This window comes from Pseudophryne corroboree, chromosome 2 (assembly GCF_028390025.1).
Source record: "Pseudophryne corroboree isolate aPseCor3 chromosome 2, aPseCor3.hap2, whole genome shotgun sequence".
NCBI lineage: Eukaryota > Metazoa > Chordata > Amphibia > Anura > Myobatrachidae > Pseudophryne > Pseudophryne corroboree.
In genome coordinates, this window is record NC_086445.1 from 448,311,047 (window position 1) to 448,328,490 (window position 17,444).

The following is a 17,444-nucleotide window of genomic DNA, read 5'->3' on the forward strand; positions in this document are numbered from 1 at the left end:
TATAATACAGTTGTCTGCAACGTCAAGTGAGACTCTAGCTAGCATCGTGTTTTTTAAAAAAAATGCATCTTCGTTGCAACGCGGTGGGTCTGGCATGCACAAGTAGACTGCACTGCGTAATTTAATATGTGACACTTGTATATCTGTGTGCGACTGAATCTCTGAATCTGTATATGACTGAAGTGCTACAAATTAATGTAGAACCCGCAGCTTTTTTTCCCAGTACAAGTTCTGCTGTAGTCAAACATGTGTCGCATGTCAGATTAATCAGTGCAGTAACCTCGTGCGTCCTAGCTGCATTGCGACGAAGATGGATTTTAGGGGGCGGGGGGAGGGGAGATGGCCGACGCTAGCAGAGTTGCTGTGCTGTTCTATTACAAACTATATTGTTATAGAGTGCATAGAACAGACTGTCCTGTGTTTAGTTCTGCACTTCAAAATATCTCTACTCAAAAACAGGTCATGAAATAGGTATGAATAAATACAGTTTTATTTTGGGGGGTTATTTCTTTATGAAGATATATATTCCACGTTAATTTGATCATTTTACAGAAGCAACATACCATATTTATAGAGTAGATTGAGTCGAACAGATTCCATAGAAGTGATAAGAGAAGCGGCTTTGTATTGCATATCCACATTGTCCATGATGGTGCAAAGAGATGTAATAACTTTAGCAACATTCCCTCTGGCTAAGGCAAAGGCCAGGAGATTTAAATCCACTTCAGGTGTAGGGCAGCAGCTTAAACACAACACAATAACAAGGATTCATTTGGGTAGGGTTTATAATGCCCGAATTAAAAGACAGAACACATGCTGTAGTAATATACATAACAGTGGAAGGAAATCCGTCCATACCTTGCTGTCCTCATTAGGAAGCTGTTCACCTCTTCCAGAACATTTGGTGATAAGAAATTTTGGAAGTCAGCAGGACCTTGCGTTAAGGAAAGAGGTGTCATGTGTTGCAAAGCCTTCCTAGAACAAGAAACAAAACATTCCCTATAATCAGGTATGTCCTAGAGAATTCAGGTGACAAGACACAGACATTAAATCTTACTGTGTAAACACTAACTCAGCGGATTTACATATGTTAGTGTAAACAGCATATGAAATAAACAAGAGTGAGCAGGTGAAATAGAACAATCTGACAGCAAATGATAATAATGCCACATACTGTGTGTGCTGCTGGACCGCTTGTGCAAGTGCTGGGTTGGTCTCCATGGAAGTTGTGACAAGTGACGTCAGCAAAGATAGATACCAAATAGCTGAAGCATCAGATATGGAAACAACAGACTTTTTGATCTTTTGGTAGCCAATAGCTCTAAGGCCATGTACCCTTGTATCACAGCCATCACTCAGACAGCGCTTAATATTTATCTGTACATCTGCACACAAAAACAAACAAAACAAAAAATATAAAAAGTTATAATGTACTATTCAGTTACAAATAAAGTCTACATTCACATGTACATTGTAGAGAGAGAGTAGACTGTACTGATTAATGTGTACGATAATAAACTCAGACTTAAAAGGGTTAAATGTTATGAATTTAAGATTTCTACAGCAAGTAAACATTTAACAATACAGAAGGCATACATATGGTATTGTCTTGTTTATTTACATATTAAACTCTTCTAAAAGATACTGGACAATGTAAATTAGCTGTCTAGACAGGCTGAAAAAAACTCTAAGAGCGAAGTAATAAGCAAAATATGATTTACTATTTCGCCTGCCAGGTTACAGGACATGCAGAGATTCTTGAGAGAGAAAAAAAATAGCATGGAAAAGGAAGGAAGAAGAGAAAATGTGGAGACATGCACAACACAAGCACTTGAGTTACTGGAATGACTCACACATCTGACTTATACTGGCGTTTTCCAGCAATGTCACATAGCCTGTAATGTGGCTGGGTATGTGGACCTCCCTCACCACCTGCAGGTTGCTGGGATTCCGCCCCACAGCGACAGACACCTGCTGGGGCATATAACTCTGATCTGTGGCACACACTGCAATGGATAGGTGTTTCAGCACAACGTCAGATTTCATTCGTAACCTGAGGGGGAATGGAAGAAGCATCACAAGAAAATCTAAAGCAAAGGGGTAGATTAAAATAGGGCTCATAATGCACAGAAAACACGTGACAACAAATACTTCCAGCAGGACATTGCAACAATAATAAAACCATTGATAGGGACTTGTTGAAGGTAATCCACAGGCTTCACATATTCTCATATTCCACAAACTACATAGAATACAACTTTAATGCAGGCACTGCCTTACCAAGACAGCATTTTTACTATTGATACATAACATGGGAAGTGTAGAGGTGTACAGGAGAGCATTTATTACAACAAATAAGAACATATACACTACAGATCCCCGTTCAGCCGACTGGAAATCACTACACACACAGCAGCAATATCCTGCAGCCTGCTGTGACTAGTCACATCGTGTGTACGCACCGCGCATTCCTATGGAAATGGGTGTGTACACACATGCCCACAGGACATTCGCCTGGCACACTAGTCGCAGCAAACCAATCGCAGCTACCGCAAATACTGTTAAAGCTGAGCGTGGACACATCTGTATATTATTTAGCCGTGATGTATAAAGCGATGCCATTCCATCCATGTTTTAGGAAGAGAAAATAAGATTTTACTCACCGGTAAATCTATTTCTCGTAGTCCGTAGTGGATGCTGGGGACTCCGTAAGGACCATGGGGAATAGACGGGCTCCGCAGGAGACTGGGCACTCTAAGAAAGATTTAGTACTACTGGTGTGCACTGGCTCCTCCCTCTATGCCCCTCCTCCAGACCTCAGTTAAGGAAACTGTGCCCGGAAGAGCTGACATTGCAAGGGAAGGTTTTTGGAATCCAGGGTAAGACTCATACCAGCCACACCAATCACACCGTATAACTTGTGATAACATACCCAGTCAACGGTATGAACAACAACAGAGCATCAGACAAACCTGATGCAACCATAACATAACCCTTATGTAAGCAATAACTATATACAAGTATTGCAAAGGAAGTCCGCACTTGGGACGGGCGCCCAGCATCCACTACGGACTACGAGAAATAGATTTACCGGCGAGTAAAATCTTATTTTCTCTAACATACTAGTGGATGCTGGGGACTCCGTAAGGACCATGGGGATTATACCAAAGCTCCCAAACGGGCGGGAGAGTGCGGATGACTGCAGCACCGAATGAGCAAACACAAGGTCCTCCTCAGCCAGGGAATCAAACTTGTAGAACATTGCAAAAGTGTTTGAACCCGACCAAGTAGCTGCTCAGCAAAGTTGTAATGCCGAGACCCCTCGGGCAGCCGCCTAAGAAGAGCCCACCCTTCCTTGTGGAATGGGCTTTTACTGATTTTGGAGACGGCAAGCCAGCCGCAGAATGAGCCTGCTGAATCGTGTTACAGATCCAGCGAGCAATAGTTTGCTTTGAAGCAGGAGCACCCAGCTTGTTGGATGCATATAGGATAAACAGCGAGTCAGGTTTCCTGACTCCAGCCGATCTGGCTACATAAATCTTCAAAGCCCTGACTACATCTAGTAACTTGGAATCCTCCAAGTCACGAGTAGCCGCAGGCACCACAATAGGTTGGTTCACATGAAAAGTTGACACCACCTTTGGCAGAAATTGCGGACGAGTCCGTAATTCTGCCCTGTCCATATGGAAAACCAGATAGGGGCTTTTACATGACAAAGCCGCCAATTTTTGACCACTTTCCACGTGAGATATTTTAACTCCACGGTCTTAAGCGGCTCAAACCAGTGAGATTTCCGGAAACTCAACACCACGTTAAGATCCCAAGGTGCCACTGGTGGCACAAAAAAGGGGCTGAATATGCAGCACTCCATTTACAAACGTCTGAACTTCAGGTAGAGAAGCTAGTTCTTGTATGAAGAAAATGGATCGGGCCGAAATCTGGACCTTAATGGACCCCAATTCTAGGCCCTAAGTCCCTCCCGACTGTAGGAAGTGAAGGAAACGGCCCAGCTGGACTTCCTCTGTAGAGGCATTCCTGGCCTCACACCCAGCAACATATATTCGCCGTATACGGTGATAATGTTAAGCCGTCACGTCCTTCCTAGCCCTTATCAGCGTAGGAATAACCTCATCCGGAATCCCTCTTTTCTACTAGGATCCGGCGTCCAACCGCCATGCCGTCAAACGCAGCTGCGGTAAGTCTTGGAACATACAAGGTCCCTGCTGCAACAGATCCTGCCCTAGAGGCAGAGGCCATGGGTCCTCTGAGCATTTCTTGCAGCTCTGGATACCAAGTCCTTCTTGGCCAATCCGGAACAATGAGTATTGTTCTCACTCCTCTTTTCCTTATGATTCTCAGCACCTTGGGTAAGAGAGGAAAAGGAGGAACACATAAACCGACTGGAACATCCACGGTGTCACCAGTGCGTCTACAGCTATCGCCTGAGGGTCTCTTGACCTGGCGCAATACCTCTGTAGCTTTTTGTTGAGGCGGGATGCCATCATGTCCACCTGTGGCAGTTCCCACCGACCTACAAGCTGCGCGAAGACTTCTTGATGAAGTCCCCACTCTCCCGGGTGGAGGTCGTGCCTGCTGAGGAAGTCTGCTTCCCAGTTGTCCACTCCCAGAATGAACACTGCTGACAGTGCGCTTACGTGATTCTCCGCCCAGCTAAGAATTCTGGTGGCTTCTACCATCGCCACCCTGCTCCTTGTGCCGCCTAGGCGGTTTACATGAGCCACTGCGGTGATATTGTCTGACTGAATCAGAACCGGTTGGTCGCGAAGCTGGGTCTCCGCTTGACTTAGGGCGTTGTATATGGCCCTTAGTTCCAGGATATTGATGTGAAGGCAAGTTTCCTGCCTTGACCACAGCCCTTGAAAATTTCTTCCCTGTGTGACTGCCCCCCACCCTCGGAGGCTTGCATCCGTGGTCACCAGGACCCAGTCCTGAATGCCGAATCTGCGACCTTCGAGAAGGTGAGCACTCTGCAGCCACCACAGGAGAGACACCCTGGCTCTGGGGGATAGGGTGATTAACCGATGCATCTGAAGATGTGATCCGGACCACTTGTCCAGTAAGTCCCATTGGAAGGTCCTCGTATGGAACCTGCCGAAGGGAATGGCCTCGTATGATGCCACCCTCCTTCCCAGGACCCGAGTGCAGTGATGCACTGACACCTGTTTTGGTTTTAATAGATTCCTGACCAGTGTCACGAGCTCCTGAGCTCTCTCTATCGGGAGATAAACCCTTTTCTGGTCTGTGTCTAGGATCATGCCTAGGAGAGGCAGATGAGCTGTAAGAACCAACTGCGACTTTTGAATATATAGAATCCAGCCGTGTTGCCGTTACACTTCCAGAGAAAGTGATACGCTGTTCAGCAACTGCTCTCTTGATCTCGCGTTTATGAGGAGATCGTCCAAGTACGTGATAATAGTGACACCTTGCTTCCGCAGGAGCACCATCATTTCCGCCATTACCTTGGTGCATATTCTCAAGGCCGTGGAGAGACCAAACAGCAACGTCTGAAATTGGTAATGACAATCCCGTACCGCAATTCTGAGGTACGCCTGAGGAGGTGGATAAATGGGGACATGAAGGTATGCATCCTTTATGTCCCGAGTCACCATAAAATCCCCCCCTTTCAGGCTTGCAATAACCGCTCTTAGCGATTCCATCTTGAACTTGAACCTTTTCAGGTATATGTTCAGGGATTTTAAATTCAATATGGGTCCGACCGAACCGTCTGGTTTCGGGACTACAACATGGTCGAATAATAACCCCCTCCTTGTTGAAGGAGGGGAACCTTGACCACCACCTGTTGAAGATACAATTTGTGAATTGCAGTTAACACTGTTTCCCTCTCGTGGGGGGAAGCCAGCAGGGCCGTCGGTGAGGGGGCATCTTCTCAAAGTCCAGCTTGTATCCCTGAGACACAATATCTATTGCCCAGGGATCTAACAGGGAGTGAACCCACTTGTGGCTGAACTTACGAAGGCGTGCCCCCACCGGGCCTAGCTCCGCTGTGGAGCCCCAGCGACATGCGGTGGATCTTTGTAGAGGCCGGGGAGGACTTCTGTTCCTGGGAACTAGTTGTGCAGCTTCTTTCCTCTGCCCCCGCCTCTGGCAAGAAAGGACGCACCTCGGACTTTGTTTCTTTATTCGAAAGGCTGCATTTGATAATGTCGTGCTTTCCTAGGCTGTGCAGGAATATAAGGCAAAATATCAGAATTACCAGCTATAGCTGTGGAGACCAGGTCCGAGAACCCTTCTCCACACAATCCTCAGTATTCCATATGCCTCTTAAGTCGGCATCATCTGTCCATTGCACATTCTACAGGACACGTCAAGCAGAAATCGACATAGCTTTGACTCTAGGACCCAGTATACTCATGTCTCTTTGGGCATGTTATATATATATATATATATATATATACACACACACACACACCTATCTCTTAAGACAGCATCTTTAATATATATATATATATATATATATATATATATCTACATGCATACTAGGGTCTCAATCTCTGCTGATAAGGTACCTGTCCACGCTGCCACAGCGCTATAAACCCATGCCGACACAATCGCCGGTCTGAGTAGTGTACTAGAATGTGCACGCTATCTGCAGGATCCCTGAGAATAGCTAGTGCTACCTTCTGTGCAAACGTGACACCCTAGGGGAAGATTCCCATCACATCCTGGCTCTAGTGGGGAAAGGATACTGCCTGAGAATTTTCTGTGGGAAGCTGCAGTCTCTTGTCTGGAGATTCCCGCTATTTTTCCTCATGAGAGGAGGGAAATGTACCTCAGCTTTCTTCCCCTTAACATGTGTACCCTTGTGTCAGGGACAAATAAGTCATCAGTGATATGCAAATCATCTTTTATTACAATAATCATATATTGAATACCTTTCAGCCATTTTGGCTGTAACTTTGCATTATCGTAGTCGACACTGGAGTCAAACTCTGTGTCGATATCAGTGTTTATTATGTTGGATAGTGAGCATTGTGAGACTCTGAAGGTCTCTGTGACATAGGGACAGACATGGGTAGATTTCCTGTCTGTTCTCTAATCTTTTGTGCAATAAATTCACCTCAGCACTTACACATATCCAAACAGGTGTCGGCGTTGTCGACGGAGACACCCTTCTCACACACATATTTGCTCTATCTCCTCCTTAGGGGAGCCTTTTACCTCAGACATGTCGACACACACGTACCGACACACCACACACACAGGGGATGCTCTATTTGAAGACAGTTCCCCCACAAGGCCCTTTGGAGAGACAGAGAGAGAGTATGCCAGCACACACCCCAGCGCTATATGACCCAGGAATCACACAGTAACTTAGTGTTAACCCAGTAGCTGCTGTATATATTGTTTTTACGCCAAATTTATGTGCCCCCCCCTCTCTTTTTCACCCTCTCTATCGTGCTTCTGCAGGGGAGAGCTTCCTCTCAGCGGAGCTGTGGAGAGAAAATGGCGCTGGTGAGTGCTGAGGAAGAAGGCCCCGCCCCCTCAGCGGCGGGCTTCTCACGCGATTTTGTGTAAAATTAATGGCTGGGGCTCATGCATATAACAGTGTCCAACTGTATATATGCTGCTTTTTGCCAGGAGGTAATCAATTGCTGCCCAGGGCGCCCCCCCCTGCGCCCTGCACCCTACAGTGACCGGAGTGTGTGGGTTAGTGTGGGCGCAATGGCGCACAGCTGCAGTGCTGTGCGCTACCTCATATGAAGACAGGAGTCTTCTGCCGTCGATTTTGACGTCTTCTTGCTTCAACCCGCCGGCTTCTGACTTCTGGCTCTGCGAGGGGGACGGCGGCGCGGCTCCGGGAACAGACGACAAGGTCAGGTCCTGTGTTCGATCCCTCTGGAGCTAATGGTGTCCAGTAGCCTAAGAAGCGCAACCTAGCCGCGGTTAGTAGGTTTGCTTCTCTCCCCTCAGTCCCACGTAGCAGAGAGTCTGTTGCCAGCAGAAGCTCTCTGAAAATAAAAAACCTAACTAAAATACTTTCTTATTAGCAAGCTCAGGAGAGCTCACTAAAATGCACCCAGCTCTGTCCGGGCACAGATTCTAATTGAGGTCTGGAGGAGGGGCATAGAGGGAGGAGCCAGTGCACACCAGTAGTACTAAATCTTTCTTAGAGTGCCCAGTCTCCTGCGGAGCCCGTCTATTCCCCATGGTCCTTACGGAGTCCCCAGCATCCACTAGGACGTTAGAGAAATAACCATTTATTTTAATCGAGTTGGAGACCGTCAACAAGGCATTGTACAAAGCAATGAGGCAAACTCATAACCAAATAGAGCAAACGGAAATAAAAACAGGTTTCATTAATCAAACCCTTATATATATGTGGCATAAACTTTCAAAACTATATTCCCTTTGTCACCTTATGCATCTTTTTAAAATGATGCATATGGTGCAGTATAGCTGGAGTTCAATTTTTTTTAAAAGGCTATTTGTATCTTGGCCAAACAGGCGTACAGTAAGCTGAAATGGTTACTTCACATTAGCTTATTGCAACAGATATTTTTTATGCTTGCTACTATAATATACCATTCCACTCAATGCTGTATACCAGTGGTTATCAAACTGTGTGCCGTGGCACCATGCGGAGCCTCCGGACTCTTGTCAGGGTGACCTGGGTTGGTGGCCCAGGACAAATACATTTATTTTTGGTTAATGTAATAGGCAAAACCAGTGCTGGTGGTTTCCAATCATAAAAAATGTGGACAAACAGAAGCACATCTTGTCCCTCACCATATAACTGATCCTAAGGATGACATATAAACACAATTTAGTTAATTTAATATTTCTTTCTAAATGTAACTATAAGAAACTCTTGGCCTAGGGGTGCCGTGAGAAAAATTCTGATACTCTAAGGCGCTGCGATTGAAAAATTGTTAGAAACCACTACTGTATACACAATGTCCAAAACCTGAGGCTGCATTTTCATACTCAAAAAGAAATAGGTGCTAAGCTAATGCAGGCCTATGGGAGTATTTTAGTTTACAGACCTTAAGTGGGTGAAAAGCAGGAGAAAAAAAATGTAAGCTAAAAACTGTGCAGAAACTCTGGTACACCCCTCCCAATGAATAACAGTGCAGGGCTGAATTATGTGGGGACATGTACTTTGGGTGGGTTTGATGGGAAAGTGTTTTTTAAACTTGTAAGAGTTTAAAAAAAAAAAAATTTGGCGGAATCGGGGAGTGCTTTTCAGCGCTCCTGCGGGTTGCGGCCCTCCCCCCAGACTGAAGCCGGGACCTGGAGTAAATACCGGAACCCGACCTGCGTTGCGAGAGCCGTACAGACACCCTCCCCAGCGCCCTTAGATACCTGATCGGGGCCTGCTGCTCGCCCACCCCACGCTGGTTACCCCTGCGGCCACCCGGCACTGTCGACCCCTGGAGACACGGACGGCGGGGCCCGCGGCGGGAGCGGCCGCCATCTTGCGGAGACTCTGAGGGAGACGGAGACGTGCGGCACCTGACCCGGCGTCCCCTGCACCAGCGCCGCAGCTCCTGGCGGCTGAGACCTCACGGCTCCTGGCGGCTTAGATGTTCACGGCGGGTGCCTCGTGAACCGCGAACCGGTAAGGGAGCAGACGGCACGGAGGTAAGAGGTGCCCTCTCGGGCCTGCACTGGTCCCGGTCTGTGTGCCTGTGATTGCCCTCTCTCGCCTCTCCAGAGACTCCCCATCCTCCAATACACATACTCCAGCCCGCATATCCCCGTGCTCAAATATAGGTGGGAGAGAGCCGCGGAATTGGAAGCCTACTCTGTGGGTTGCGGCCCTCTCGCCTGACAGGAGCCGGGGACTGGATTTTTGAGCTGCCCCTGGACGAGAAGGGTTACCCCCCCTTCCTCCATAGGCCCGTGTGCTTGCACACTCCTCTTTGTGCTCCTTCCTCACCTCCTGAGCCCCACTGCGCTACCGCAGCCTATATAAAAAGAACCAGTGGGGTCTCTGGACGGTGGAGCCCCGTAGTGGCGGACGCTCTGATACGCCGCGGGCAGAGGGAAACCGGGTGATCGCCGCGGCCTCCTGCGGACCACCTCCCACCTTTACTTTCTTATTATATACTGCGGACCCCCCCGGGCCGCGAATCACTTGAAGAGCCTAAGTGAGGCACATTACCTGACCCACAGCCCCTGCGGCCCAGCGGTAGCCATTCTCCTGACAGCCGCGGACACAGGTGCGGCCTACCCACAGGGGCTATGTAAATACCAACAGCAGAACAGGAACCACCATATTCTATATGTTACCATGCTGCTGACCCCAGCGCTTGCAGGAGCCCATCTGACGTATATTATGCTATAGCAAGGCCAGACCACGCAGAGGGGATAACGGGTTCTACTTCGATTCGGGATATGTCCTAATGTTTCCTATCTAGGGGCATCGTTCTGGACTCTGCTATCTCCACTTAGACAGATGACAAAACGGCGACGCTCTGGTACTAAGTCAAAAACCAAACCCGCGACCACACAAGCTGCAGCCTTTCATACTCTATTTGGCGCACCTGTTCCTGATCCCGCCACCTCCGCACCTCTCCCTGACTCCTTCCCGCCAACCATAATGGAGAAGAACGAGGCTTCGCCCTCTCCGAAACACCGCCAAGCTGGACCTGCGGGCAGGGACTCGGCAGATATGGCGGCAGTCCTCATGCAGCTACGCTCTCTTCCGACTCGCCAAGACATTCAACAAGATTTGTCTAATATGGAAAAAAGAATTCATGATTCCCTACAGGCGAGCCTATCCACCATCCAGTCCGATCTCACGCAAGTAGCAAACAGAGTGGTCGACCTGGAAGATCACAGAGACGCAACGGACTCTAAGCTCGCTGACCTCCACGATCTAGTATCTCGATACTCACGTACCACCAATGAAATGAGACGTAGACTAGATGATATAGACAACAGAGGTCGACGGAACAACTTGAGGGTCAAGGGTTTACCTGAAGACGTACAACCCCATACCCTGGTGGCGACACTGACTACAATATTCAACAACCTTCTTGGTGTCGATCCCAGTTCCCAAATAGAATTTGACAGAGCACATCGGGCATTACGGCCGAGAGGAGCACCCACGGAGCGGCCTAGAGATGTCATATGCCGGTTACACTACTTTCAAGTGAAAGAGACTATACTACAGAAGTCCAGACAGGCCTCGACCATAGATTTCAATGGCCACCACATACAAATTTTCCAAGACCTTTCCTGGATGACCCTACAGCAAAGGCGTCTTCTCCATCCCCTCACGGAAGCTCTTCGGAAGAAAGATATCAGATTCCGCTGGGGCTTTCCTCTAAGTATTCAAGTCACCCAGGACGGAGACAGACATGTTCTTGAGGACTATGATGGTGTCCCATCATTCTGCACCGCACTGGGCTTACCACTAATCTCACTGCCGAATTGGATGGACCCACTGCAGCTTCCCACTTCGGCAATGCCCCGCAGAGAGCCTTGGAAAAGAGTGGGCACCTCCAGACGACGCAATCGGAGTGGCAAACCTGATGAAACATCGGAAATTTCCTGATCCGGTCGACCACCATAAATTGTGATATCCTTTTTTTTTTGCTCTTGGTTACCCCACTACATGCTCACATTGATTCTTTTATTAGTTGTTTAATGTATGTGCCCCAACGGCCCTGAGAGTGCCTGCCCCCCTTGATTTGTTTCCTTCTACTCATTTCCTTCTTGCCAAGAATGTATCCCGTTAGATTATTAGATTATTACTTCACCTACCTACCTAAAATTGTTGAACCCGATATCACCCTCTGGACCCCCCTTCTCTGCTGTATATTTTTTAGACCATGGGATACTTAAATTATACCCGTGGCTATCAATGCAGAGACTGCTACTATATGTTGTTGTCTATTTTTCATTTTTGGGTTTTTCCATTTCTTTTTTATGTTACAAATCCTGTGTCTCCCTTTCTTTCCTCATGTGTCCACCCACCTACTTCCCCCTTCCCGTGCCACTATCAAATTCAGTTATTTCAGGTTGCAGAAGTGTGTCGGAGTCGTAATCGAGATGTATCATTCAGTAAATCGATCCCTGCTTTCTTTCCTATATGGCTAGCTTAAAAATTGTTTCGTACAATGTAAAGGGTTTAAATATCCCTGAAAAGAGATCAGGCCTACTACACACCTTACATACTGATGGGGCGGAGGTTATCTTCCTGCAGGAAACACATTTCAAGCAAGGGGCTTCCCCTGGTCTTCGCTCTCGTCATTTTCCCACTGCCTACTATAACGATTACTCTGGAGCGAAGGCTAGGGGTGTTGCCATTCTTTTTGCCAAACATTTGAGATTGCAGGATGTCTACGTAAAGTCGATCGGCGATGGGAGAGGGATCCTGGTTAGAGCTACCATGGCTCATCAGACATTCACCTTTGTAAACCTCTACCTTCCTAACCAGGGCCAAACCCGGTTTCTTAGAGAATCGTTGGAACTAATCGAGCAAAACCTACTGGGTACTCTAGTGGTGGGTGGAGATCTTAATTGGATCCTTGAACCTCGCTTGGATTTCTCCTCTGGGTCTCCACGAAATACTCTTAGAGAGTCCAGGCGATTTCGAGCCGTTTTACATGATTTTCAACTGGTTGACGCCTGGCGTCTTCTGCACCCTTCAGACAGGGATTTTACCTTTTACTCACCCCCACATAACTCATATTCTCGGATAGATTACCTCTGCGTGAGCCATGCCCATTTGGATTTATTGGTAGATGCAGCTATCGGCCAAGTAACAATGTCAGACCATGCACCAATTACGCTAACCCTCGCCCTTCGTCATCCACCCCCCAAACACTGGCGTTGGCGATTCAACGAACAACTCCTGCGGGATCCTGTGTATCGGGGCCAAATTGAGACAGCAATAGACGAATACATCTCTCTGAATGCGACTGGAGATATATCTCCGGTGGTGTTATGGGAGGCACACAAATGTGTGATTAGAGGCCAGTGCATACAACTAGGCTCACATATGAAAAAACAGAAAGCCGAGTGTAGAAACGCCTTATTAGAAAAAATAAAAATACTGGAATTGACTCATAAATCCACGTTGGCGTCAGATACTTTTGTTGAACTCCAAACAGCGAGGCAAGCCCTTAATACTTTACTCAGTGACGGAACTCGTAGAGCTTTCCGTAAATGTAGACATAAATATCATAGATGGGGAAATAAACCCGGAAAGCTTCTGGCACGGGCTCTCAGAGCCCAGAGATCTTTAACATACATACCTAAGCTCACGGGTGCTGACGGGGTATCCCAGGCCTCTGATACGGAGATAGCGGCGATCTTCCATACTTATTACTCAACCTTATATAACCTGAATTCTAGGCGACCGACAACTGCACACGCTGATCACAAACACAACATACAAAAATTTTTGGATGAGATCGCTTTCCCGACTCTCCCACCGGACATTGCTCGGGCACTAGACGACCCCTTTACTGAGGAAGAATTGCTAGCTGCCTTAAAGGCGACTCCTAGCGGTAAAAGCCCGGGACCTGATGGTTTCCCAGTCACATATTATAAGGCCTTTCAGGATAAACTCAGCCCCCTTCTCCTACAGGCCTGCAATGCCATATCACCAAAAGCTCCTTTTTCGAACCAGTCCTTGAGCGCCCATATCACTGTCATTCCAAAAGATTCCAAAGACCCGACGCTACCTTCTAGCTATAGGCCAATATCGCTACTAAATGTAGATGTAAAATTATTTGCAAAACTCATGGCTAATCGTCTTAAACCGCTACTGCCAGATATAATCCACCCAGATCAAGTTGGCTTTGTCATGGGCAGGGAGGCCAGAGATAATACTATTAGAGTTATTGATCTAATAGCGCACGCGCAGATGACGAATGCGCCTCTCATGCTCCTTTCCACAGACGCAGAAAAGGCCTTTGATCGGGTGGATTGGGATTTTATGGAGGCAGTGCTTCGGCGATTGGGTCTGGGGGATGTTTTCTTACAAAAAATTCTCTCATTATATAGGGCCCCATCTGCTCGGATTAGGGTGAATGGCGTCCTCTCGGAGCCCGTATCAATTACTAACGGCACACGCCAGGGTTGCCCGCTGTCACCCTTAATCTTTGTTTTATGCATGGAGGCACTGGCACGTGCGATCAGATGCAACCCTGACATTATGGGACTACGGGTAGGTAACACTGACCATCGTTTGGCCCTCTTTGCTGATGACTTATTGGCAGTCATAACGAATCCATTGATCTCTCTACCTAACCTTATGAAGGAATTCGCGCGGTTCGGAGATATGTCAAATTTTAAAATTATTCAAAATCTATGGCGATGAATGTCACACTTCCGTCTGCCACGGCATCCCTCCTATCGCAATCGTTCCAATTTACATGGCAAAAATCCCATATTACGTATCTGGGAATCCAGATTCCATCGACACTTAACACTATAACTGCTATTAATCATACCCCACTACTCCGCAAACTGAGACAGGAGATGGGGCACTGGCTCACGCAGAGGTTTTCATGGCTAGGCCGTATAAATATAGTAAAGATGAACATTCTCCCCAGGTTGCTATACCTTTTTCAAACCATTCCTTTAAAACTTCCCCCTCAATTTTTAGCTGAAGCACACAAGGCGATAAGCCACTTTGTCTGGGGCGGTCGGAAACCTAGGTTCAAACATAGCCACCTATCTAGACTGAAATCCCAAGGCGGACAGCAATTGCCCATGATCTCTGCATACTACCACGCCGCAATACTGCATAGAGTTGTTGACTGGTCCCGTCCCGTCTCACATAGGAAGCAATGGGTCGAACTGGAGTCATCTTCTACCAGCCTTAATCTACAAGTAGTGCCCTGGCTCCCTAGATTTAATCGCTCATCACATCCCACTGTGGGACCTACTTTGGCTTTATGGCGGACGCTTCGCTATAAGATGGGAATCTCGTCAAAACGAACATCCCTTATGCCTATCTTCGACAACCCGTTATTCCCCCCGGGTGGGTCCAATAGGATTGCTTCTAGATGGGAAGGGGCGGGTGTGACTAGGGTGGGTCACTTGCTTGCACATGGCAAACTCAAAACGTTCTCTGAAATACGGAGAGCGGGCGACATTCCTTCTAAAGATTATTGGTTTTACCTTCAGGTACACCATTTTGTTACCTCGAAACGAGAGACAATAGACTTGTATAAAACTCGCACGCCTTTTGAGTCCATGTGCGACCAGGAGATAACCCCCACACATGTAGTGTCGGGAATCTATAAGATTCTCCAACAAGGTTCCTTTCCTACTGTCCCCTCCTTTTGTGACGCATGGGATAGAGACTTCATGCACCGGGGAATCAAGATCCACTGGGACACACACTGCAAGGTCATGGCACAATGCTCCACTAGTCTGGACGTTGTGGAAACGCAATATAAATTACTAACAAGATGGTATAGATGCCCGTCCCTTCTGCATAAATTCTACCCCTCAGTTTCCCCTTTGTGCTGGCGATGTGGTAGGGATACGGGCACACTGATACACATATGGTGGGATTGTCTGTCGATTGCCCCTTTTTGGAATACGATCATAGACCTATCCACAAAGATTTTGGGTGGCCCTGTCCCGCTGGGTCCGGACTTTTGGCTATTATCGCATTCAGATATACCCCTTTCCCGCTACAAGAAATCCCTCCTTAAACACTTAAATAACGCAGCAAGAGCTGTACTCCCGGTGCATTGGAAATCCACTAACCCACCGACAATATGGGAGTGGTTCCAACGCATTGACTTCTATATGCATATGGAGGATGTTTATTCTGCCGCCTTGGACAAATACTCAGATTACATAGCTACCTGGCTCCCTTGGATTGAATTCAAGATCACTAACACCTATGCTGATTATGCACCCTGACCATACATTGAGGACGGGGGTCCTTAAGGCCCCCGCTTTGGCTTCTGTATGTGCTACATATGTGGCCTACCTACTCCCCTCCCCATTCTGCTTCCCCCCTCTCCCCCCTCTTCCCTTTGTCCTCCTCTTTATATATTTGTTTCCAAATGTTTACTACCTCACACTTTCTATAAAAGCTATGTTATTAAGCGATATAGATATGAGGATGTTTTTGATCCCAGATTTTGTACAATCTACCAAACGTGGCACAGTTTAAGAAATGATAGATGAAACTGTTGATTCCTTTTTACTGCAAACATTTATTGATGTATATATCTACAGTTGATAAGACATGAGACTGTTGTCTACATTCTATTCTATGATATGTATGTTAACATATTTGGAAAATGTTTTATATTATAAAATGAAAAATAAAGAATTTAAAAAAAAAAAAAAAAAAAATTATTCAGAATATTTTTAAAACTTAATTAAAATTTTTTTTATAAAAATAACATTTCAGAGTTTTTTCTGCACCCCAAAATAATCTTATTTGTGAAATGCTTGCTAACTACTATTTTTCCACTGTTAATAAAAAAATTTAAAAAAAAAGGGAAAATTCTGCCAATGGAAACCTTTTAACCTCATCACTGCTGAAGGTTTTCTCACCCTTGTGCCGAGGTCATACTTGCGCTTGACACATTCCAACACCAACACCATTAGCCATTCTAACATAAAAAAAGGAACCAAAACGGCAAAACAAAAGGTGTATTTTTATTGACATTTTAAGAAAAGTGAATAAAAGCAAATACGATTTTGTTTCCGAATTATAAACAGCACAAATAAATGTTTTGAGATTCTAATTTTGTCAATAAGCCTTCTTTCCAAAATAGAAAAAAAAAAAATTGTAGGTTTTGACAAAAAAAAAAAAAATCTGCACTTGAAACAAAAATTCTTTTTTTTTTTCTTCTTCAGATTTTCAGTGTCTCGACTGAAACGCTTACTACAGTATGTGTAGAAAGAGTATTGTCGCAACAAGGCCTACCATTTCAGAAACTAGGCGAACTATCGCAATAAATGAGGTACCACTTTTTATATCTGATATAATATGTGGAAGTTATTGTCTGGTGATCACCAGCACTATGGAAAATGTAATTTTTACAAGCGGCAAGGGGGAATATTATCTGGTGATCACTAGACAACAGCCATTAGGGAGTGGTTCATTTGAAATACAGTAATCATAATAGAATCGGAGATTGGAAAAAAATCTATGCTCATCCCTGGACTCCATGATTTTCTGTAGTGTAGGGGTGTTATCATTCATAAAAGTTACTGATCACCAGTAACTTTTATGAGTGCTTATAGTTTTAAAGATGGAAGTCTCCTCTTTCAAACAAGGGTGTCCCATCTCCCCAGCTCCTGACATGATCATCCACAAGCGCTTCTCCCCCCACCCAGTTGTCAGTACTGGTGGGGAAGCCAAATGGGATCAGTATGATATCCCGGCTTTGGGCATCCCACCTATCAGGAGACCGACGCTGGGATCCCAAATACTAGCGGCATGCGCAGCATGTCCCCTAGCAGGC

General features: G+C 46.3%; 1 protein-coding gene across 3 annotated transcripts in view; it reads right to left on the reverse strand.

Annotated features, from left to right (window-relative positions):
• The window catches only part of ZZEF1 (zinc finger ZZ-type and EF-hand domain containing 1), a 404,243-nt gene that overhangs the window by 329,766 nt on the left and 57,033 nt on the right, over positions 1-17,444 (reverse strand). For all 3 annotated transcript variants that reach the window (XM_063953702.1, XM_063953701.1, XM_063953700.1), the window contains exons 5-8: positions 1,854-2,053; positions 1,175-1,385; positions 859-975; positions 564-742 (exon numbers count right to left, since the gene is read on the reverse strand). In XM_063953702.1, coding sequence (XP_063809772.1) covers positions 564-742; positions 859-975; positions 1,175-1,385; positions 1,854-2,053 — 707 coding nt within the window. The remainder of the gene's footprint in view (positions 1-563; positions 743-858; positions 976-1,174; positions 1,386-1,853; positions 2,054-17,444) is intronic.